Consider the following 26,748-nt stretch of genomic DNA (forward strand, 5'->3'; position numbering starts at 1 on the left):
ACAGCAGGGATCACCACCCCCTGCCAGAGCCTCGTGGAACTTTTAGGTGTTTTCGCTCAATAGACACTCACAATGCCCGGCCTGGGAATCGAAACCGCGATCCTACGACAGCGAGTCCGCTGCCCTAACCACTGGGCCATTGCGCCTACACACACACACACACACGCACACACACACACATATATATATATATATATATATATATATATCCACGCACACATATATATATACACATATATACGCACGCACAAACACACTCGTTTTTACTCGTTTATTAATTGTTCTTATTTTAATCTTATGTCCATTATCTTGAAATCTTTCATCACATACCCGCGACCTTTCCAGCGGCCCTTTCCATCCACACGTATCTTCTTGATAGCCCAGTCAAATCTGTCTGTCTATGATGTACATTCTTATCTAGGCATGTTTTGTGTCTGTATCTGTGTGTGTGTGTGTGTGTGTGTGTGTGTGTGTGTGTGTGTGTGTGTTTGCATACGCATGTCTATATGTTTTGCATGTGTACTTGTGTGTGTGTGTGTGTATATGGACTTGCCCACCACAGTGTTTGCATTTGTGCCTTTTTGTTGTTTTTACCATTATTGTCGTGGTTCTTAGTGGTACTAATACTTGGTATGCTGGTTCTCCCCCTCACCTACATTTTCTCTTCTATTGCTGCTGCTGTTCTTCTTGACCCTTATTTTGGTATTGTTCTCGTATCTTTTTATGTTTCTGTTCGTTCATGTTGATGCCATTGCGGTTGTTGTTATTCGTGTTGTTGATGGTGCGGCCATTTGGGAAGTTACTGTATGCGTATCTGTGTGTGTATCCGTTCCCTTTATATAATTTTTTGCTTACTTAATTATCTTCATTTCTTATATTTCATCATAAGTATGTGCATGTTTGTCTTTTGTGTGTGTATAATACTCTCTCTTTTACTCTTTTACTTGTTTCAGTCATTTGACTGCGGCCATGCTGGAGCACCGCCTTTAATCGAGCAACTCGACCCCGGGACTTAATCTTTGTAAGCCCAGTACTCATTCTATCGGTCTCTTTTGCTGAACCGTTAAGTGACTGGGACATAAACACACCAGCATCGGTTGTCAAGCAATGCTAGGGGGACAAACACAGACACACAAACATATATATATATATATATACATATATACGATGGGCTTCTTTCAGTTTCCGTCTACCAAATCCACTCACAAGGCTTTGGTCGGCCCGAGGCTATAGTAGAAGACACTTGCCCAAGGTGCTACGCAGTGGTACTGCGTACCGGAACCATGTGGTTGGTATGCAAGCTACTTACCACACAGCCACTCCTGCGCCTATGTGTTGATAACATCTTAACCTCTATTATTAACTGAGCCTCTATGTTCTACTTACAATATGTGTATATACACACACACACACACACACACACATACTTTGTGATATTGTTATTTAGTCTGGCAATTTACTCTTTGGATCGCTATTTTCATCTTGATCTTGAGTATTCATTCTGTTTGTAATGTAAAGTCTTAGTTTGTATAGAGAGAACAGGATCGTATGAACTATTGGAAGGCCAACAAATAACAAGAGTAAAATGAAAGGAATGGCAACTGATGGATTATTCCAGTCTGTGAAGAAATAAATAACTCGAGTATTTCTTGTTGTTGTTCCACCACTGAAGAAATAGACGAGTGAAAACATTATGTAGATGAGAAAAGCAGTAATGTCTTGCCAGACATGATAAATACGGAAGGGTTTGGCTGTTATGAATATGTTCAACAAAATATAGAGGCTGTTTAAGGCATGTTCCATTACATTCAGGTACATATGATGGCCGTTGCCTCCTAGAAAGTAAAAGAAAAAGATTTAAAACAAAAACAGCAACAAAAACGAAAAAATATCAAACAGCAACAGCACAAATTACAATTTTATTTTAATTTTATTGACAAAGGTGACAAGCAAAATGCTTAGTGGCATTTCATCCGTTCTTACATTCTGTGTTCAAATTCCACTGAGAATCATCATCATCGTTTAACGTCCGCTTTCCATGCTAGCAAGGGTTGGACGGTTTAACTGGGGTCTGGCAAGCCCGAAGGCTGTACCAGACCAGTCAGATCTGGCGGTGTTTCTACAGCTGGATGCCCTTCCTAACGCCAACCACTCTGTGAGTGTAGTGGGTGCTTTTTATGTGCCACCGACACAGGTGCCAGACAAGGCTGGAGAATGGCCACACTCGGATGGTGTATTTTACGTGCCACCGGCACGGAGGCCAGGCAGGGCTGGCACGGCCTTGCTTTTTATCTTTTCAGAGTTGAGTACTGGGGTCAGTGTAATCAACTAGTCCCCTCCCGCCAAAATTTCAGGCCTTCTGCCTGTAGTAGAAAGGAATATGATTTTATTGATAATTATCAATAAAATAATTAAAGCAGCTGAGCAATTGTGCTTATTCAGAGAGAACTCTGTAAGAGAAAAACTTGACATGATGAAAGAAAACTGACTAATTTTCAAATCAGCAAGTCAATTTTAGTGCCATTCAAGTGAAAAAGCAAGCTCAATCTGTATAGATACAATAATTGGGATTTTACTTTTATAAATTTCAAAAAGAATAAAACAATCTTAAAACAGATTTCTCAGTTGTATAAATGTAAAAAATCAAAATCAAAAATCAAAATTAAATTCGATGACTGGCACCCGTGCTAGCGGGGTGCAAAGAGTACCATACGAGTGTGATCATTGACAGAGCGGCTCACCAGCTTCCATGCCAGTGGCACTTAAAAGGCACCATTCGAACGTGATCATTACCAGCGTCGCATTACTGGCACTCGAGCCCCGTGCTAGTAGGGTATTAAGAGCACCATCCGAGCGTGATCGTTGCCAGAGCAGCTACCTGGCCTCCGTGCCGGGGGCACGTAAAAGACACCATTCGAGCGTGATCATTACCAGCATCGCCTTACAGGCACCTGTGCCGGTGGCATGTATAAAAGATTCAAGCGAGGTCGTTGCCAGTACCGCCTGACTGGCCCCCGTGCCGGTGGCACGTAAAAGCACCCACTACACTCTCGGAGTGGTTGGCGTTAGGAAGGGCATCCAGCTGTAGAAACTCTGCCAGATCAAGATTGAAAGGAATTTCATTCAATGCTCTTATGACTCTGCCACTTCACAGCCCACCTACTAACTGTATTTATAGAAGAAGACATTTTAACCATGGCATAATCTTTGGGCTGACTCAGCAGAGCACTGTGTGAGACTAAGCTGACCATTTGGATAACACATCTAGGCCATCCAACAGACATTCAAACAACTGGAACCATCATTCACTGAAACCAATGTAAGATTTATTCATTACTACAATTAACATCACTCTTGAATTCTTTCTTAGTTATGGTAAGGTGAACATTATTTTTCTTGGAATACAGTGTGTGACCTGACAAACATTTTAAGAGAATGATAACATTTAATTCACAAGTTATGTCAACCTGTGGCAACTGTAGAAAACACACCCACAGAACCAAATAACCACAAAGTGAACTTTCCTGACCACAGAACCATGCTTGTATCCATATTTAGATTGTCCTATTTCTTGTTTTACGTCATCAGTTGAGAGAACAAATTGTTGAGGAATAAATTTTTCCCACTTAACTTGTTTAAATTGCACAGAAAATAAAATAATTTATGAATGTACCAAGAGAATTAGTCATTAGAAATGATAAGTTACTCTTGGTAATGTTGGTGATGGTTAACAATAGGTCAGCCCTAAACGAACAGGCATAATGTCAAATGCACTCCAACTGTAATCATCCTGTTTTTTAGAGGCATACAGAACTACATTATCTAATATAATCAATTCTCTACTTAAGACAATATACTCTTTTACTTGTTTCAGTCATTTGACTGTGGCCATGCTGGAGCACCGCCTTTAGTCGAGCAAATCGACCCCAGGACTTATTCTTTGTAATCCTAGTACTTATTATATCAGTCTCTTTTGCCGAACTGCTAAGTTACAGGGATGTAAACACACCAGCACTGGTTGTCAAGCGATGTTGTGGGGGACAAACACAAATGTATACACACACACACGCATATATATATATATGACGGGCTTCTTTCAGTTTCCGTCTACCAAATCCACTCACAAGGCTTTGGTCGGCCCGAGGCTATAGTAGAAGACACTTGCGCAAGGTTCCACGCAGTGGGACTGAACCCGGAACCATGTGGTTAGTAATCAAGCTACTTACCACACAGCCACTCCTACGCCTATATATTTGAACTATGGAAAATTTGGTTGGGAAATTTTTTTGCATATCAAGCTACCATATAGGAGTTCCTTCATTGGTATCTTGTTACTCATAGGTGATGTGTCTTTGAGTATGAATGTGTATGAGCAGTAAAGTGGTTGGCATAGGAAAGGCATGCAGCTGCAGAAACCATGCCAGAGCAGACAATAAGGCTTGGTGCAGTATTCTGACTTGCCAGTTCCTGTCAATCCGTCCAACCTTTGGCAACAGGAAAAACAGACACTAAACAATGAGGACAGGGTGGAGGAGGAAGAGGAGGGTCTGTTTAATCATGGCTGACCAATAACAGACATCCAGTTTTGACTTTATTGAAATCACCTGTAACTACATTGCTAATATCCTCAGGAGAAAAATATGAAAATCTTATAATTTCATTTCTTCTACAGCAAATGTGTTGCCCTGTTCTTGCCTAAGAAATCAACAGTGTCATCAAAAGAAGACAAGAAAAGTAAGCAAGAATTTTAAAAAAAAGTAAGAAATGAACACAGAAAGGAAGAAGACTTACTATGATAAAGTAGAAGCCAATATCCACATGTGATCAATACACCATTGGAGTAGGAAATATTGGAAAAGAGCCAGAGCATCTTCATTGACCAATGGAGTGAGTGACCGTTGGCTGCAAAGAGAATGGTAGATATACTTCAGTTTACAAATATGTGCCACGATAAAGTTTCACACATTCATGCATACATACATACAAATATACATGCACACATCATTATCATCATCATCATCATCATCATCGTTTAACGTCCGCTTTCCATGCTAGCATGAGTTGGACGATTTTGACTGAGGGCTGGTGAACCAGATGGCTGCACCAGGCTCCAATCTTGATTTGGCAGAGTTTCTACAGCTGGATGCCCTTCCTAACGCCAACCACTCCGAGAGTGTAGTGGGTGCTTTTTAAGAATCACACTGCACATGCCCATCCCACTCCCACCACCTATACTGGAAGTCCTTGTCTTCTGACCCCTATTGGATGTCTTTCCACTGAAAACCTCCAATGGCTTAAATGCTCCCCCATCTCTACTCAGTGTTTTATCTCCTATGGAATGTAGCAATTATGTAGTGCATAAAATGATGGTGTAGTGTATGCCAGTAGAAGGCTATTGTATAGCTTATGAATTCTGCCAAATGTGAGCTTTCTTTCCAGGTACATGACGCTGCTGTCCCCCATCCCAGGGTCTTGCGGGCCGATATCTCCCACAGCCTCAGAGTTGGCACACTGAAAGGTAGGTCTGGAGAGATAGTCGAGATGCTTGAATGGAGATCTGTAGATTTGTGCTGCATCCAAGAAGTAAGGTGGAGAGGAAGTTCTGCTAGGTTTCTCACAAGCAAAGATCATAGGTATAAGATTTTCTGGGTAGGGAACACTGACAGGGTCAGGGGCATGTGTATACTTCTTGCGGAGAAATGGGTTGATAAGGTAATCAAGGTAGACAGAGTCTGTGATAGAATACTTAAGCTTAGATTAGTGCTACAACATGGATTGGCAATTATTATCTCAGCTTATGCCTCTCAGCCAAGGCTACCTGATGAACAGAAAGACCAATTTTATGACATTCTCTTGCAGACTGCCTCATCAACGAATGACAGAGACCTTCACTTTGTGGCTGGCAACTTCAATGGACATGTTGGACAACATGCAGGGGGCTTCCATGGTGTACATGGTGGCTATGGATTTGGTTCCCGCAATGAGGAGGGAAACAGGCTGCTGGAGTTCTGTGGTGTAAAGGATCTTATGGTCTCTAAAACTAACTTCAGGAAACCTGCCAGTCACCTATTCACCTACCAGTCTGGTAGACGCACTAATCAGATTGACTACATCCTCACCAGGAAACAGGAAAGACGGCTACTTATAAATGCCAAAACATTCCCAGACTTTACCTTTCATCCTTTCGGGGTCAATAAATAAAGTACCAGTTTCGCACTGGGGTTGATGTAATTGACTTAATCCCTTTGTCTGTCCTTGTTTGTCCCCTCTATGTTTAGCCCCTTGCGGGTAGTAAAGAAATAAATATGCTGTGCTTGAGAAGATGACCTATCAAGCCAAGTGAAATTGTAGTAGTGGCGGATACTGACATCATGCCAGTGGCACCCATGCCAGTGGCACCCATGCCAGTGGCAGTAAAAACTCCCATTACGCTCTCGGAGTGGTTGGTGTTAGGATGAGCATCCAGCTGTAGAAACCTTGCCAAATCAGACTGGAGTTTGGTGCAGCCCTTTGGCTTACCAGCCCTGGTTGAAACTGTCCAACTGATGCCAGCATGGACAATAGATGTTAAAAGATGATGATGATGATGTGTGTATGTGTGTGTGCATGTGTGTGCGTGCACATATTTATCTGTGCCTGTGTGCACATGCGTGTGTATGTGTGTATAGATATATACCACATGACATTATAAAAGAAACAGAATGATGAAAAAACACACTTAGAATCCTCACACAGCCTACATTTGAAGAACACAAAAAAATAACAAGACTATTGCATTAAATCCATTATGGATTTTGCCAGTTCTCTCTTGGTTCTTAACCTCACTCCCAACAAACAACACAATATTGTGCACTCAGCCCCAATACATGCTTTTCACTCAAAGCCACATATATAATAAAGCAAATAACTACACCACATATGTAATAAAGCAAAACTATTCAAACTAATAAATGAGCTTTGCCCACACAAATCCCTACAGCTGTTAGGAAGGAATTACAACCGTGGTTCGTGGTCTGCTACCACAACAGCTCCTTTATAGGATCCAGTTAGCTCAAGACATCATCAGGAGGAACCACATCTGGTTTCGGCCCCTACTCCACTACTAATGCCATTGTTTGTTTTGGTAAGCTTTAGCCACTGATTTGAAATTATAAGCTATCAATAGTAATTTAGTTTTGTAAGTTAGAAGTGGATCAGTCCTTCTAAGCTTACTTCTGGTTGATGCTCAATTTGAATATCTGCACAATAATATGAATGGAGAGTTGGAATTTTCAGAGGATTTGCTGTTCTTGACAGAAAAGATTGTGTGTAATCTGGAAATGAGATACAATGGGAATGACAAGAGAACAGATGGATTTTATGAATGCATCTGTTTGGAGGGAGAATGCAGATCGATGACTCAGAAGAGTTGTGGCCTTTGTAGCAGTGATAGCAAGATTACTTCTCTTGGATGTGGTCTAAGTAGCTTGTGTTTAGTGTATAAGTGTAGTACTCCTATGTATATCTTATTTGAGATTGCCAGAAGAACAGCAATTGCTCAAGGTTGAAGTATTTTCTGGTACTGAAAAGGAAGTCTAGTCATTGAAATGCAACTTTGATAATGCTATATGTGTGAAGACAATCATAACATTGAGCACTTCATATTACACTACAACACCTGTGCAATGAAACAAATAATTAAAATGAAAGATTACATGAACAAGTAAGCTTCTGTATATTTTTCCTAGCATTTGTAGCAATGTTGAAGGTTTTGTATGTTGTGTGTTGAGAATAGACTAATGCCTACAAAGCAAATGAGTCTTCTTCTCCTGTGCATATATTTTCATGTGACAGTGCATTAAAAGTAAATCAGGTTATGAGTGTTCTCTACTTTCCAAAATGATCCCTTGGAATTTTAGCTCAGCTTTAAAACTAAGAAGCATTTACTAATCTAATCTATTGTATTATCATTATACTATTTCCACACAGACTGGAACAACGTCTCACTAGTTGCTTTACTGCATCTGGTTTGGTATATTACTGAGTTCAAATTCTTTAGTGGTTTTTATTGTACCTAGCACAAGCTTTGGGCAGATAAGAGGTGTAGAGGTATCACAGGAAGATTAATGGAGAATATAGACTTTGTGTGTAGCAAATGTACAGGTACAATGAGTACTAGAAATGCACAGACAATAGACTCCCTCAAATGCTTGGGGTGATCATTGGAAGTAGTAGACAGCTTCTGTTGCCTAGGATACCAAATTAGCAGTGGAGGAGGAAGTTCTGAAATTGTAGTTGCTAGAATAAATATGGGCTGGGCAAAGACCAGTGAGCTTCTCTCCTTGTTGGTAACTAAGGGCCTCTCCCTTAGAGTGAAAGGCAGATTGTATTATGCTTGTGTACATACAGCTATGTTACATAGCAGTGAAACATGGGCTTTGACTAGTGAAGGCTTGAAAGAAATGAAGCCAGTACACTCTGACAAAGTGTAAATGATTTAAGAGGAAAACTGGGTACAGGAGGAATCAGATATTGTGTGCAAGAGAGAAGACAGCACTGGTTTGGTCATGGGATGCTTATGTATGAGGATACTTATGTAAAGAAGAGCCAAGCACTAATTGTGGGGGGAACCTGTGGAAGGGGTAGACCCTGGAAGGCATGGGATGAAGTGGTGAGAAAGGATCTTTGGATGCTGGGCCTTACTGAGGAGATGGCAAGGGACTGGGAAACACGGAAATTTGTAGGGCTTGAGAAGACATCAAGCTAAGTAAAACCACTGTCTTCAACATTACATGCTTGTTCTTTCAGGTGTTGGTGCCACAAAAAGTACCTGTGCCACTGCTGTGTAAATGCACCTGTGCTGATGGCACATAAGAAGCACCCAGCACACTGTTAAGTGGTTAGTGTTAAGCATGACATCAAGCCATAGAAACCTTGCCACAATAGACAACCGGAGTTTGGCCAACTCCATGTTAAACCGTTCAACCCATGCCAGAATGGAAAACAGACACTAAATAATGACCAGAGGATAATGGCTATCTTCTCAGCCTTAGTATATGCCCCAACTTTTTTTATGCACTTCAAATTCATCCTTGGTACTAAAATGGTTCCTCACTATTGTCTCATCCATTCTGAACAGAACTGAATTTATCAAAGAAATGTTATTTATATCAGTTCCGTGAATTAGGAAAAACACTTTGCATAGGCAACAACATGGCCTCCATACCATATTGCTCAAGCTTGGATCTGATTGAACTCCCTATATTGGAGAGATAGAAAAGAACACTTCAACGCAAACAGCACCAGGACAAGCTACCAGTTTGTGTAGCTGAGGCAGTCTTTCATACATTGAACTGCTTAACCACAGACAACACTGTTCCAGTGAGGTGGGCAACTAGGATCTTCATCCATAGCCATAAATGAGAGAGGACAAAGATATATTCAGGTATTCAGACTCAATTTGATTATTTTTTTTTATGTTTCCTTTTTCAGGAACAGCTTGATGTATTGGTCAATGGTATTGGAGAACAGGGCGGCGAGCAGGCAGAAACGTTAGCACGCCGGGCAAAATGCTGAACGGTATTTTGTCTGCCGTTACGTTCCGAGTTAAAATTCCGCCAAGGTCGACTTTGCCTTTCATCCTTTCAGGGTCAATAAATTAAGTACCAGTTATGCACTGGGATCGATGTAATCGACTTAATCCGTTTGTCTGTCCTTGTTTGTCCTCTCTGTGTTTAGCCCCTTGTGGGTAGTTAAGAAATAAGTATTTTGTCTGCCGCTACATTCTGAGTTCAAATTCCGCCGAGGTCGACTTTGCCTTTCATCCTTTCGGGGTCAATTAAATAAGTACCAGTTATGCACTGGGGTCGATATAATCAACTTAATCTGTTTGTCTGTCCTTATTTGTTCCCTCTGTGTTTAACCCCTTGTGGGTAATAAAGAAATATATATTGCATGAACACCGTTCCTATAACAGTAAAAAATAAACTATGTTTCAACACAAAAAAAAAGCAAAACTCCTATTACAAATAAATAAATTACAATGAAACATAAAACTATAAACATAAAACTATAAATATTGTAGTATAACTACTACAATATCTGACTGGTATCCTTCCTTATCAATCCTGGAGTGTTGAAAGCCAACTCTGATGAGATCACAAAAAGGGACATAGCTAAAAACTTTAGACTACATTATCCTATACTTTATCAGGTCTGCTATCCTCCACACTCTCATCTTTCAAATATGTATCACAAAAGAAGTGAACATCTTTATAATTCTCTTTACTCTTTTTACTCTTTTACTTGTTTCAGTCATTTGACTGCGACCATGCTGGAGCACTGCCTTTAGTCGAGCAAATCGACCCCGGGACTTATTCTTTGTAAGCCCAGTACTTATTCTATCGGTCTCTTTTGCCGAACCGCTAAGTGGCGGGGATGTAAACACACCAGCATCGGTTGTCAAGCAATGCTAGGGGGACAAACACAGACACACAAACATATACACACACACTTGTATATATATATACATATATACAACAGGCTTCTTTCAGTTTCTGTCTACCAAATCCACTAACAAGGCATTGGTCGGCCCAAGGCTATAGCAGAAGACACTTGCCCAAGATGCCACGCAGTGGGACTGAACCCGGAACCATGTGGTTGGTTAGCAAGCTACTTACCACACAGCCACTCCTGCGCCTATTAGTTTCTCACAAACAACTTTATATATACTTCTACAAGGAAAGGGGAAGTCAATGTAATCAACAACAGTACATTATTAATGCATATAGTAAAGACTCCAGAGATTTTTATTTCATATTCAAAAAGGCATAGAGAATTTTCATAGTAACTTACCTCTATTTTTAAACCTTGGTATATATTGAAAGCATATTACTATTGCCAGATCTGTTAAGACTGTCAAGGACAGCGATAGGTAACCCCATATTGTAGCATATGCCAGGATTTTGGCAACGTTATCGAAATCTCTTTGAATACAAAAAATCGTCAAGACTCCAGCCACGTGGTAAATGCTCCAGAAAATATTCCATATTAGATAGAAGTGTTTGGGTCTCTTAAACTAGAAAGATAGAAACCAAAATTAAATATAGTTTTGGATACAGAAAACTATGAAATTTACATAAGACACACATATTTTCTCTTAGATACTTATTGAGTGAAATATTATGAGAACTAATCCAGATCAAATGTACAAGGATAGTGTGTGTGTGTGTGTGTGTGTGTGTGTGTGTGTGCATGCGTATACATGTGTGAGTGTGTGCATGCTTGAATGTATGAACAGAGAGATGTATGGTAAATTTATGGGTATGTGTTTTTCATAAGGACACTTTCTTAAGCTCACTTTGAAAAAGTATATGCTATTCTTAAACCAGGGTTTTTGCTCTGTAACTAGAAAAGCAGGACTGATTAATTTTAATACTCCTACCACTTCAAGTGAACAAGTACTCAATTCCCTGACCACAGAGAGATTAGTGGCTTAATCATCATCATCATCATCATCGTTTAACGTCCGTTTTCCGTGCTAGCACGGGTAGGACGGTTTGACCGGGGTCTGGGAAGCCAGGGGCTGCACCAGGCTCCAGTCTGATCTGGCAGAGTTTCTACAGCTGGATGCCCTTCCTAACGCCAACCACTCCTCGAGTGTAGTGGGTGCTTTTTACGTGCCACCTGCACAGGTGCCAGGGGGCCAGTATCGTCCACGATCGGTTGGAGCTTTTAACGTGCCACCGGCACAGAAGCCAGCCATGGCGGCGCTGGCAACGGCCACATTCGGATGGTGCTTTTTATGTGCCACCGGCACAGAAGCCAGTCGGGGCGGCGCTGGCATCGGCCACGTTCGGATGGTGCTTTTTATGTGCTACCGGCACAGAAGCCAGGCGAGGCGGCGCTGGCAACAGCCACGTTCGGATGGTGCTTTTTATGTGCTACCAGCACAGAAGCCAGTTGAGGCGGCACTGGCAACGGCCACGTTCGGATGGTGCTTTTTATGTGCCACCGGCACAGGTATCACATCTACTATTTCCATTGATATTTATTTCGATGTTCATGTTCATGTACTTGACTCAACAGGTCTCCTCAAGCACAGCGGGACGTTCGGGATCCAGGGTACTTTGAATGGGCAGGGGCTATGCGGAACTGATGCAGGAAGCAGCCCGGGTCTTTGCAGTCACAGCATATCTCCATTTATATTAAACATAAACTGAATTGGTCAGCTCTAATTTTTAAAACAGCACAAGCATTGATGACAGTGATTTAATGATTGTAAATGTAACTTATAACTATTTTTAGTTTACTCTGTGGTTGGGAAATGAGTGTTTTGTCTCTTTTTACACCAAGGATGAAGTGTGTAGTCACAGAAACATCAAGATGTTCCACAAGACTTCTGTTTGGTATGTAATGTTTGTCCTTTTTATGTTGGTATATTTGGGAATAATTTGTTCCATCGTTTATTTCACACTAACATTGATCATAGTTCCAGTTAAGGTAGATTTCTCTCAGAAAATAAATACTTCCATTCAATTAATTAAAACACACCCAGTAAAGTTTGTGCATGTGTGTGTGTTTGTACACACACACATTAGGTTCATACTCACATACACAGGCACGTGTACACCTGTATATCCATATACACACATTAGCTTCATACACACACACACATGTGCATGCATGCACTTATATACGCGTATGCCAGGTCCTTGTTGTTCCCCTTGCCATCCATGCACCAAGCCAACTTTTCCCTCTTTCCAGTCCTTTCCGAATGCCCTCACCAGTTAATTCAAACATGTTTTTCCTTTCCATCTAATTTCTCTCCTTATCTATCCTTTCTGTAGAAGAATTTAAAGTTGAAACGTTAAAACCTTCTTCCATTTTTCCTGTGCATCAACCTAATACACTCTGTTTATTGTTCTTCTGCCTTTTGTGTGTGTGTGTGTGTATGTGTGCGTGTGTGTTTATGGACTGTATATCTGTGATCACCCCAGTTTGATCCTGTGTGACTGAACCTCCGCTTCTCTCAGACTTTCATCTCCTTTTCAACCTACTTCTTGGATTATTGTCCCCTCTCAAGGACTACCTTACCATGAAACTCCAACTGGATTGCCAGTGGAACTCTTTATTTCTTGGATTACAAGGTTCCTGGATCTTACTGTGCACTGTTGTTGATTTGTATCAGACCAAGTATTATCTCACCATATTTCCTATCTCTTGCATCCAACTCTCTTTCACACTTTCCAACACAACAAAAAAAACAGAAAAAAACCGTTTCTATGTTCACATTTCTTTCCTCGGTCACTTGCCTTCGCTTAGGTTTTTGCGAGTGAGCCTAATTCTATGATTATAATCTTAAGCATGCAAACTTAAAAAGCTTATCAAGTGTACATGCAGGTGTGCATACATGTGCGTGCACACACACATTTTTGTGTGAATGTGTGCATGTATAAAGTTGCTAAAAAGAGAAAAAGAATTCAAGAAACTTGTACATATGTAAGGTTGACATTCAAATAGATAAATAATTTAATGGCAGCTTATTAGGTGCTTGCTTCAATGTTATACCATACTACAGAATATGAATGTATGTTGTATGTGTGTGTGTGTGTGTGTGTGTGTGTGTGTGTGTGTGTGTGTGTGTCTGTGTGTCTGTGTGTGTGTGTCTGTGTGTGTGTGTCTGTGTGTGTGTGTGTGTGTGTGTGTGTGTGTGTGTGTGTGTGTGTGTGTGATGTGGAGTTGAGTTAACTTGTTCTATGCATATATATATATAAAAAAATTATTTGAGGGAATATTATTCCTAACTTACAGGGAAAAATTCAATTTAGAAATACTAAATCAAATTTCACAAAATTAGGCCTCACTGAGGAAATGACCAGAGACCGAGACCTTTGGAAATATTCTGTACGTGAGAAGACCAGGCAGGACAAGTGAGCCCAGCCCACTTATGAATGCCTTTCCTCCCTTGGACACAAAGACCGGTTGAGGCAAGCGAAGTCGATATAGAACCTCATCCGACGACAGACACCCATCCCAACCCCCCATGCTTGCGAAGACATGTTGGGGCAAGCGAAATCGAAACCGAATTGAACCAGCCAGGATCCCTGGCCTGGTGGTACGTAAAAGCACTATCCGACTCGGGGCCGTGGCACGTAAAATACTCCAATGCGACCGTACGACAGGCACCCATGCCAACCCCCTTTGCTTGTGAAGACATGTTGGGGCAAGCGAAATCGAAATCGAATTGAACCAGCCAGGATCCCTGGTCTGGTGGTACGTAAAGCACTATCCGACTCGTGGCCGTGGCACGTAAAATACTCCAATGCGACCGTACGACAGGCACCCTTGCCAACCCCCTTTGCTTGTGAAGACATGTTGGGGCAAGCGAAATCGAAATCGAATTGAACCAGCCAGTATCCCTGGTCTGGTGGTACGTAAAGCACTATCCGACTCGTGGCCGTGGCACGTAAAATACTCCAATGCGACCGTACGACAGGCACCCTTGCCAACCCCCTTTGCTTGTGAAGACATGTTGGGGCAAGCGAAATCGAAATCGAATTGAACCAGCCAGGATCCCTGGTCTGGTGGTACGTAAAAAGCACTATCCGACTCGTGGCCGATGCCAGCACCGCCTCGACTGGCTTCCGTGCCGGTGGCACATAAAATACACCAATCTGACCGTGGCCGTTGCCAGCCCCGCCTGGCACCTGTGCAGGTGGCACGTAAAAAGCACCCACTACACTCACGGAGTGGTTGGCGTTAGGAAGGGCATCCAGCTGTAGAAACATTGCCAAATTAGACTGGAGCCTGGTGCAGCCTTCTGGCTTCCCAGAACCCCGGTCGAACCGTCCAACCCATGCTAGCATGGAGAACGGACGTTAAACGACGACGACATAATATATGTATATATATATATGATTGATTGATTGATTCTAGTTTCAGCTCATGAGCTGTGGCCATGCTGGGGCACCGCCATATATATATAATTAGAAAAAAAACACCTTTTATCAATTCAAAATGAACAATTAAATTACACCATCTAGAAAATTACATATAATAGAAATATTAAAAATAAAATAACAATAATATACTGATGATTAAATAAATTGCAAAATAATAATAAAAACATATATCATCATCATCATCATCATTTAGCGTCCGCTTTCCATGCTGACATGGGTTGGACGGTGCAACTGGGGTCTGGGAAGCCAGAAGGCTGCACCAGGCCCATTTCATTTCATTTCATTTCATTTGAGTTTGAGTCCATGCTCAGGCCAAGTCGAAGACTCCACCCTTAGAGTCTGGTGTGGTTGCCAGGTTGTATTCTCTGTTTAATTTTGACCTGTGTAGGAGCGAGTTTGAGTCAGTTTGTGCTCATTGTGTATATCCTGGGAGATGGGGTTCATCTCTAATGGTGCTTAAGTATCTATACAGCTGCAATTTGAATGATTCCACACTGCATCCTGATAGATTTCTGACATGTACCGGAATGGAGTTGAATAGTTGTGCTCCTCGAACCAACAGACTTGACTCTCGCAGGGTTTTTGCTGCCTGGCCAGCCTTTTTGTTGATTGGTGGTAGCTGGCAGCGTCTTCCGTGGCGCAGTGAGTGGTAGGTTTTGATACCAAAGTTTGGCACCTTTTGCTCTATCATTTTCCAAATGTATATAATTCGGTATCGCTCAAATCTTCTTTCTATTGAGTACATCTTCAAGGTTTTGAGTCTTTGCCAATAGTCCAGGTCCCTCGTTTCTGAGAAGTATGAGGTAAAATTTCTTTGGAGCGATTCCATCTTAGATAGTTGGCCCTTTGTTGTTGGTGACCACAACTGAGAACAGTAGTCAATCCTCGGAAGTATCATACTGTTCCAGAGGGTTTTCATTGTTGAGGTATCTCTTGATTTGAAGGTGCGCAAGATCCACCCGCTGTCTAAAGACTCCGCCGGTTACGACGACGAGGGTCCCAGCTGATACGATCAACGGAACAGCTTGCTCGTGAAATTAACGTGCAAATGGCTGAGCATTCCACAGACACGTGTACCCTTAATGTAGCTCTCGGGGATAATCAGCGTGACACAGAGAGTGACAAGGCTGACCCTTTGAAATACAAGTACAACTCATTTTTGCCAGCTGAGTGGACTGGAGCAACGTGAAATAAAGTGTCTTGCTCAAGGACACAACGCATCACCGGGAATCGAAATCACAACCTTACGATCATGAGCCGAATGCCCTAACCACTAAGCCACGCGCCCTCACTCCACCCGCTGTACTTTCTTGCAGTAAGACAGACTGAGTCAAGGTGTTCTCTGAATTTTAGGCTGGTTCCCATGTGGATGCCTAAATCTTTCACATACTGTTTTTCCATTATTTGTTGTCCTGATGGGTTTCTGTAGTTTGTTGTATTTTTCAGATCTTGATCTGTTCCGTAGTGAATTAGTTAAAACTTCTTATCATTGAACAACATGTTGTTTGTTTCCTGCCATTTATATATGGTGGTCAGGTCCTTTTGTAAGGCCTCTGTATCCACCTCGTCTTTGATTTGTCTCATGACCCTGGTGTCATCAGCAAAGGATGAGACGTTGCTGGTTGTATCTTCATCTATGTCAGAGATGAGGAGGAGAAACAGGATTGGGCCGAGTACTGTACCCTGAGGAACACTGCTGGTCACAGGTGATGGTGTTGAATGGGTTCCATTCACAGTGACTGTTTGAGTTCTATTTGTAAGGAACTCATGTATCCATGTACCAACTTTTCCTCCTACTCCTAGCTTTCGAAGTTTGTGACCCAGGATGCCATGATCTACCTTGTCAAATGCCTTGGCAAAGTCGAGGTAAATAACATCTGTGTTGTATCCATTCTTTAGTATCCATTGCCAGTCTGATCTGGCAATGTTTCTACGGCTGGATGCCCTTCTTAACGCCAAAATATATTTGGTATATATATATATTTGGTATATATATATATATATATATATTATATATATATATATATATATATATATATATATATATATATATATATATCATCATCATCATCATCATCATCGTTTAACGTCCGCTTTCCATGCTAGCATGGGTTGGACGGTTCAACTGGGGTCTGGCAAGCCCGAAGGCTGCACCAGGCCAGTCAGATCTGGCAGTGTTTCTACAGCTGGATGCCCTTCCTAACGCCAACCACTCCGAGAGTGTAGTGGGTGATTTAATGTGCCACCGACACAGGTGCCAGACGAGGCTGGCAGACGGCCACGCTCGGATGGTGTTTTTTATGTGCCACCGACACAGGTGCCAGACGAGGCTGGCTGACGGCCACGCTCGGATGGTGTTTTCTTATGTGTCACCGACACAGGTGCCAGACGAAGCTGGCAGACGGCCACGCTCGGATGGTGTTTGTTACGTGCCCTCAGCACGGAGGCCAGTCGTTGCGGTACTGGCTACGGTCACGTTCGGATGGTTTTCTTATGTGCCACCGGCACTGGTACCACAAGGATACAAATTCCATTGATGTTCATCTATTTTGATTTGGTTCGATTTGATTTGATTTGATTCGATTCGATTCTCACTTGCCTCAACAGGTCTTCACAAGTGTCACAAGAAGGAAGGTATGCACAGGTGGACTGACTACGTCCCAGGTAGGGGCCACGGATTATGGCTTCACTAGTCTTGCCGGGTCTTCTCACGCACAGCATACTTCCATAGGTCTCGGTCTCTAGTCATTTCCATGGTGAGACCTAACGTCCGAAGGTCGTGCTTCACCACCTCGTCCCAGGTTTTCCTGGGTCTACCTCTTCCACGGGTTCCCTCAACTGCTAGGGATTGGCACTTTCTCACACACCTATCTTCATCCATTCTCGCCACATGACCATACCAGCGCAATCGTCTCTCTTGCACACAACAACTGATGCTTCTTAGGTACAACATTTCTCTCAAGGTACTAACGCTCTGTCGAGTAAGTACACTGACATTACACATCCATCGGAGCATACTGGCTTCGTTCCTCACGAGCTTACGCATGTCCTCAGCAGTCATGGCCCATGTTTCACTGCTATGTAGCATGGCTGTTCGTACACATGCATCATACAGTCATACAGTCATATATATATATATATATATATAATTATAACATGATTACTGTATGTCACTTTTGTATCTTACACTATAACAGTGTGATATACAAAACCATGGAACAAGTTAGACACTAACTGTATTCACTTTCTTATGAAGAAAGGCTGAAGACGCTCGACCTTTATTCTCTAGAAAAACGCAGACGCCGTGGTGATCTCATTCTTGCTCACAACATCATAAGCGGAAAGTGTAACCTCTCGAAAGAGATGTTCTTCACTCCTGCTCCAAAGCGTCAGCTGTGGTGTCACTCCGAAAAGTTCTATCTGCGACGATTTCATCTCAATCGAAGGAGAGGGGCTTTCTCCGTCCGTGTTGCGGATCCGTGGAATAAGCTGCTGGACGAGATAGTGAAGATGCCGACGACCGCTCGGTTCAAAGTCTCTCTTGACCAGAAATGGCCTGAACTCTTTGTATGAACACCCTCCCTGTACAAAACTCCATGTCCCCCTACATGGCCTTGCCATTGCTTTTTGAACCAAAAAATTAACTTAACTTAACTTAACTTAAGGTATTCCCCAAAACTCTGCCAAAAACTTTACCAATCCAAAACAACTCTCAATGAACTATAACAACAACTTCCTGTGACTCCATGAACTCACTAATGACACCTTTTGACTTCCTGTAATTTCTCACCTCTCGCTCTCAGTCAAACACGCTGCTACTTAGACGAGTTTGGCAATTCCATGATTCTCACCAAAACATTTCCCCTTTTCAGATTTGACTTCTGTAAGAACTTGTTTATTTAGTTTTATTCTTTTTTTTTTTTTTCATCATCACTTTTCCCTTTTTTGAAATTTTGATTTCCTCAGAAGTTTTAATACTTCTTCTGCTTAGGGACTATTTCTAGTCATTCTGTTTACATTTTCTGTTGCTGATCTGCCTAGGTTCAACCTCTTTTGGTGTTGGAACATCAAACAAGTCATAAACTTCCATCGGTATTTCTTCTCTTTCTACAATATGTCCAGTCTTCAACTGGTTCAAATGTTTCTTCTCTCTTATTTGACATTTTATTTTGTACATAATACTACCTATTCTTTTTGTCTCTACACTATCCTCCCAACCTTGTCTTCCATTCTTATATATTTTGAAATGAATTTCCTCTCCCACATTAGAATACTTTGTTATGTTTTGGGGTTTTCTCTTATCAAAAATTGATTTTATCTTCCAGACAAGCATTAGCTCTGTGGGTGACTTGCTTGAACAGGTGTTTGGGTTAGGCGTTACCCTGTAAACCTTTAAGAATTGAGTTAGTGCTGCATCATTGCCTAATTCATTTCCTGACTTTTTAGTGCTCGTTTAAATGTGTCTACAAACCTTTCTGCTCGCCCATTTGATCTCGGGTTGTACAGCGGTGTAGAGATGTGATTGACAGCACAGACCTCACAGAAAATTTTCAATTCTTACCCTGAAAACTGCATTCCATTATCCAATGCTATGGTGTCTGGGACTCCATACCATTCAAAAAGTTCATAAAGGAACCTTATTGTTACCTTCGAGGTTGTTTGACTGCAATTACACATCTCTGGTCACTTGGTACAGCTGTCTACTATGACCAGATAATGCATGCCATTTACTGCTCCAGCAAAATCTATAAGTAGCCTGGACCACGGACTCTCAGTCTTAGGTCACGATTGGAATTTCACTGGTGGTGACTTTACTGCAAAAGCACAACCTCTGCAGGATTTCACCAATTGTTCAATATCACGGTCCATAGCAGGCTAATACAAGTAACTCCCCATTACTGATTTCATTCTTGAAATCCCTGGGTGTCCCATATGAAATTCACTTAATACATGCTTTTGTAGTGCGGCTGACACTACAACTCTTTGTCATACATCAACACATTATCCCACAGAGAAAAATGGTTAGCATTTGTGTTACATATATTTTTCTTTTCTTTCACTTTTGTAATGGTGTGGGTGATAAATAATTGAATGATCTCCATTGCAAGAAAGATCATAGAGCAACCTTCCTTTTCTAAGTTTCTCGAAGCATCTGTGTCTTGAGACATGATTCTTAATTATTCAAGAAGCTACCAAATGTATTTTCGGTGTGCCTTCTCTCACCTTCCTTGGACACACCATTGATAAGGATAGAATTAGGCCTTTGCCAGAAAAAGTTGAGGCTACCGTACAAATTCCAGTTCCCGCCTCATTAAGACAGCTCAGGCAATTTCTTGAATTAGCTAATTTCTATCCGAAACTCTATACCCTCTCAACAAATTGCTGCAACACCGCAAGAAGAAAACAGAAAAGATCACTTTAACTCCTACTGCAATACAAGCTTTCGACGATGTTAAACAGAAACTCTCTCATGTCTCCATGTTGGTTCACCCCATTCCTGATGCCAATATTTGTCTTGTAGTCGACGCGTCCGAAATTGGCACTGGCGCAGTCATTTACCATATCCACCATGGCAGATGGCAACCCCTGGCACTTTTCTCTAAGTAGTTAAAACCAAATAAAACTAAATACAGCGCATTCAGTCGTTAACTATTAGCTACTTACCTCTCAGTTAAACACTTCCAACACATTTTGGAAAGGAGAAAGTTCACAATATTTATGAACCATAAGCCGTTATCTTTCGCTTTACACTGCAAGCAAGATAAATGTTCTCCGATAGACATTCGACATTTGGATTACATTTCACAATTCACGAGTGATATACGATACATTTCAGGTACTGAGAACATTGTTAGAGATTCTTTATCCCGTTTACCTGACAATGCGTTATTTTCAACTGCAGAAATTAACTTGAATGAAATGTCTAAAGATCAACCATTGATCAACCTATTTCTTTACTACCCACAAGGGGCTAAACACAGACGGGACAAACAAGGACAGACAAATGGATTAAGTCGATTACATCGACCCCGAAAGGATGAAAGGCAAAGTCGACCTCGGTGGAATTTGAACTCAGAACGTAATGGCAGACGAAATACGGCTACGTATTTCGCCCGGCGTGCTAACGATTCTGCCAGCTCGCCATTGATCAACTGTTGATTTGAATAATATCCAACAACCAGAACTAATTCCCTTCGGCCTCGAATTTTCCCCAGTTGCGACATCAAACAAACAGATCCTTTGTGATAATTCTTCTGGTAACCCTCACCCTTTACTTCCTGAAAAGCATTGCCGTATCGTTTTCTCAGCACTACACAATATTTCACATCCTGGTATAACAGCAACATCGAAGCTTATTTCACCTCGTTTCGTTTGGCTGAACATGCGTGGAGACATTGCTAACTGACTCGAACCTGTGTCAATTGTCAAAGATCCAAAGTACATAAACATATCCATGCACAATTAGGTACTTTCTTCACTCCAGATGCACATACATGTTGACATAGTAGGACCTTGGCCTACGAGTCAGGGCTACATGTTTTTTATTAACCTGTATCGACCGTTTTTGCCACTGGCCAGAAGTCATTCCACTCACAGATATCTCTTGTCTAACTGTGGCACAAGCTTTAGTCACAGGATGGATTTCTCGTTTCCGAACACCTGTTGAAATAACAACAGATCGCAGTCGTCAATTTGAAGCTAAACTCTTCCAGAAACTAACCAAGTTTTTAGGAACTAAACACATCCATTCCACTAGTTACCACCCAGCTTCAAACGATATGGTAGTGCAATATTTCACTGACAGCTTGCTACAATTTTTTTTGTTGTTTTCATATCTTTCCCTCATGATCATAATTCAGGTCCAAGGGTAGTAGTAGCAGGAGCTATGTTTATTATTTGACTGTTTAGACCTAGTGGCGTATTTCACCTGTTTTCTACTAGTGGGCACATGACCAAAACCGCTTGTGATGACTGGATACTTTAAGTTATCCGATCACACCACTTGCCAGACCAGAAAAGTGCAGTGCCTTTTCAGCCTGCTGATAGCTATAAGTAAAGAATTTCTTCTAAGCATTCTCAGAGAGGAGAGGGTGGTCAGCAGAGATCTTTGACGCCATGCTTTGTGTTTTTGCTGCACATTCATTATGTACAAGCTGCACGAACAACCAATGTACTTTGGTTAACGGTATTATTCATGGTCGACTTTGCCCTTCATCCTTTCGAGGTCGACTAAATAAGTACCAGTTACGCACTGGGGTCTATATAATCGACTTAATCCGTTTGTCTGTCCTTGTTCGTCCTCTCTGTGTTTAGCCACTTGTGGGTAGTAAAGAAATAGTATTATTCATGTTGTACCAGTTTGCTGTATCTTAGAGAAATAAATGTCTTCGTATTTCTTGGTTTCTTAAGCATGACTCATTTGAAACCGGAGAATTATAACATTACCAGGGCCAGTGCCACATCACCTTCCCTCTACTAAAGACTTTTCAAGATCTGCTCTTCAATGAAGAACCAAATTAAAATTTAAAAAGAGTGGGTGCAATGATGTTCCCTTTTGCAAAACAAACGACATAATTTGAGCATGTTGAAGTAAAAAAATGCTAGGAACAGAGAATAAATTACATACTGAAGCTGTGCAAAAATGTGCTGGATGCTGATATGTGAGAAAGAAATTTCTCAAATTGAATTCTTCCTTCAAACTTCGGATTAAGCTTGAATACTCCGTTTCGGACATTCTGTAAACTGTAAAAATACAGAAAAAAAAAAAGATTAATGACAGAACTGTTAATACTATTCATTTCTTTAATTTTTGTTATTATTACATCTATATTTGCGTTGTGTCAGTCAAGTACCGAATAGGATTTAATCACCTATCTTTTTCCTCCCAAATATCAGGTTTTATAACTGTGTGTGAGAAACCAGTCTTTTAACTTAAGGCAAGGTAGTTTTATTGTTAAGGAGAGGCTAAGTCAATCATTATAATATTAAAGATACTCATTATGAAGAGACATCTGGTGCATCTGACTTTTAGTAATAAGTTCAAATTATGTTAAGGTCAGCATTACTGTTCAGACCTCTGATGATGATAAAGTATAGGGTTCCTTCATTACACCCTCTACATGAGTTGATTTCGTCAAAAGAAATCAATTTCCATTTCTATCAAATTTATAGTGAAGCTCTTTCAGTAGACAAAATGTTTCTTTCAGTTTCCGTCCACCAAATTCCCTCAAAAGGCTTTGGTTGACCTGGTACTAGAGTAGAAGACACTTGCCCAAGGCACCACGCAGAATATTCTGGATTTTCAGAGACAGCTTTCTTTTTGTCCATTTCTGAGTGAGTTTGGCCACCCTGACCATGACCTCTTCCCAGTTCCTATCCACCTGGAGACCAGCTCAAAACCAGACTCCAAGCACTTTGACCGGACCCTCCGTTTAGCAACAGAAATTATCACTGGTTAACATAAGCTTGCCTCTCCAAGAGCTTGGTAGCAAACCCATTGATTTGTCCTGGTTTTTGTATGTTCCTGTACGTATCTGATATTCTTTCAGCATAGTGTTGGTCGTGTCTATATCTGAAGTGTCTGACGGCATCTGTGTATGCAGACACACCTCATCTGTGATCTTGTTCCAGCGGGACACCCCTCAAACACTCCAGCCTTCACAGCAAAGTTTCTAATGCCAAAACATATAAAAACGGAGAAAGGAAGCAACCTTGACAAACTGAGCGTTCAAAACTGAAAGGTTCCAAAAAGCGGGCATTTAATCTGATTTGCAAGCAGATGCCACAATACACTGTGGTGATCCAGCCTCTGAAAACAGGACCAAAACCGACAGCTTTTACAACAACAACAAACATCATCATCATCATCATCATCATGAGGAGGAGGAGGAGGAGGTGGTGGAAGAGGAGGTGGTGGTGGTGGTGGTGGTGGTGGTGGTGGTGGATAATGTGCACTCAATAATATCGACAATATCAACAAGGTGACTGTTATGTGTAGTTTGGGTTCTAATGGGATAGACAACCAAATGAAAGCCATTGTTATTGTTTACGTGTTTATTTACTATTCATGTGACACGGACTCGACATTCAGCGTAGTGATACATTTACACTTTACGTACAGCTTGTACTGTTCACTAACAAAATAGTGCCAAAAGTGGGGATGTATTCTGCATACGTAAACACATAGATATGAATGTGTAACAGTGACGAAGCTGATAATGGCGACAGCAATGATGATATTAATTGGGATGAATATGCATCTCTTTTTTATGGTTGTTTTGTGTCATAATAAGCAAAACAGTTCTGTACATCACCAAAATACCACCACACCATAATCTTCCAGTTTACTTCTTGAGAAAACCACTTAATTAGTACAACATAGCAGTATATAAGTGGCACCACTTGGTACCACGTATAATGCCTTTAGTGGGTTGGTTAGTGCGTTAAGGGCCAAGGTATAATTACGATTTCTTGGTTGCACTGAGTCGTGTTGGAAAGAAATACAAGAAAACGAGTTGCAATTAACTGCTGTTTTATTCAACCACTGAAGGAATTGGGGATCTTTTCGGTTTGAACGGCAGTTTTTTAAAAATAATTTCCACGTAATTAAACACTTTCAAACTTCGTATACTGGTAGAATGTGTTTATAAAACATCTTTTTCTCTTGGCTTTATTGAGAAAATTCTATAGTTTGTAAGATATTTGTTGTTTTTTTATTCTTCAATTTTTGCAATTTCAACCAATCAATGATGTCTATTGAGGTGAAAACATTCTATGCCGTATGAATATGTCCCTCGTTTAAGAAACATATTGGGTTTATTTATATTTCTGAAGAAAAAAAGATACCCTTCCTCCCACCCCTAACCCTAAAACAGATTGAAATGCAATAGATCGATACTAGGGTCATAATTATGGGTGACAATTTCATATGACACCGCTAGAAAAAACTGCCGGTCAAACCGAAAAGATCCGGAATTGGTACAGTAACTGTTGGTACATCAGGAATGATACTATTTGAAGAAAATGTACATATTTGTTTCTTAAATCAGTTGAAACTTGGTGATGTGTGTTGGGCAGACGGGAACAGAAAAATACGTGACATCCCTTCGTGGAGTCTTTCAGATCTTCTCTGCTTGGTAAACAGGAATACACATAGCGCTTCAAACCTACCTGCAAATGACTCTCCTTTCAGAGTGCCTTTTCGCAACTCACTGGTGAAAATGGGTAAGATCCTTCTATTTAAAGATGATTACATACCCCAGAAAGCAAACATTATTTTGTCGCGCTCGATTGGTCTGTCAAGTGACCTGATTGGACAACTAACGTATCCAATTTCAACTGACGGACTTGGTCGATATTTTATACCATCGTAGAAAACTTATATTTGAGTCATTTTCTTACTATTTAAGCCTAGTATGACGAGAACCTCGCTACATGTCACATTTACTGATTAAGCACAAGGAGGGGGGATGGTATAGTGGTAGGTCGACTTTGCCTTTCATCCTTTCGGGGTCGATAAATTAAGTACCAGTTACGCACTGGGGTCGATGTAATCGACTTAATACCTATGTCTGTCCTTGTTTGTCCCCTCTGTGTTTAGCCCCTTGTGGGTAGTAAAGAAATAGGTATAATTGATGAATATGGAAGTCTGCGAGCTGGCAGAAACGTTAGCATGCCGGGCGAAATGCTTAGCAGTATTTCGTCTGCCGTTACGTTCCGAGTTCAAATTCCGCCGAGGTTGACTTTGCCTTTCATACTTTTGGGGTCGATTAAATAAGTACCAGTTACGCACTGGGGTCAATATAATCGACTTAATCTCTTTGTCTGTCCTTGTTTGTCCCTTCTGTGTTTAGCCCCCTTGTGGGTAGTAAAGAAATAGGTATAATTGATTAATATTTCGACAGTTGTTAAAATTAGGCACAGATCATCCTTTCTACTAGGAAGAAGACACTACCAGTAATTAATTATACATCATCCTACACAGGATAAGATGAAATATATTACATTTAAGGAAATATATATTTGAATCTTGCTAAAAATGGTCTTAGAATCAAAGACTAACTTAAAACCCCTGTGATCATGAACTCAATTATCATAATTACGGAATCTCTTTTATGCTTCTGATTGTTTCAATCTTTGGATTGTGGTCATACTGGGGCAACACCTTAGTGGGTTTTTAGTCAATCATATCACCAGTAATGCATTTTAAATTTGTCGCTTATCTTTCGATCTTTCTGTCTTTCAAATAGCGTCAACCTAAAAACGGACATGTGAAGACACATATGTGCACGCACACGTCACACACACACACACACACACACACACACACACACACACACACACATATATATACAAGTGTTCGTAGTCTCTGTTTGCTGATTTCGCTCAAGGCCGAGACTATAATGGGAGTTACCTGTCCAACAAGTCACGTAGAGGAACTAAATGTAAAACTACGTGGTTGTGATAAGGACTTCTTAACTACACAACTAAACCTGCACTGTAAGCATAGACATTACTTTTACACACAGCAACTAAGGTTACTCATTGAATTTGATATGATGTATATAATGTAATTCAATTCTGTGTATATAAACATATAAACACTGCTGTGATCAAATAGCATGTGATCAAATAAATCAGGAAGTAAACTATTAATATGTCACATGTCTTTAAAAAAATATCTGTTGCCCCACTTTACCCATTACGTGTTCTCTATTGACACTTTGTAAATATTCTGGTTTGTCAAACAAGAACCAAGGTAATTTATCACAGCTACTATTATCCTACCAGTAATGACCTATCGACA

The 26,748-nt window shown here is 41.0% G+C and overlaps 1 protein-coding gene across 2 annotated transcripts in view; it reads right to left on the minus strand.

The window, feature by feature from the left end:
• Positions 1-1,328: 1,328 nt before the first annotated feature.
• LOC115213519 (protein rolling stone) overlaps positions 1,329-26,748 on the minus strand; it is a 50,558-nt gene continuing 25,138 nt past the window's right edge. For both annotated transcript variants that reach the window (XM_029782533.2, XM_029782532.2), the window contains exons 2-5: positions 22,570-22,685; positions 10,834-11,056; positions 4,792-4,902; positions 1,329-1,835 (exon numbers count right to left, since the gene is read on the minus strand). In XM_029782533.2, the coding sequence (XP_029638393.1) occupies positions 1,444-1,835; positions 4,792-4,902; positions 10,834-11,056; positions 22,570-22,677 (834 nt within the window). In that variant the 5' untranslated portion in view covers positions 22,678-22,685 and the 3' untranslated portion in view covers positions 1,329-1,443. The remainder of the gene's footprint in view (positions 1,836-4,791; positions 4,903-10,833; positions 11,057-22,569; positions 22,686-26,748) is intronic.

The sequence above is a fragment of the Octopus sinensis genome, linkage group LG6 (genome assembly GCF_006345805.1).
Source record: "Octopus sinensis linkage group LG6, ASM634580v1, whole genome shotgun sequence".
In the NCBI taxonomy this organism is placed as follows: domain Eukaryota; kingdom Metazoa; phylum Mollusca; class Cephalopoda; order Octopoda; family Octopodidae; genus Octopus; species Octopus sinensis.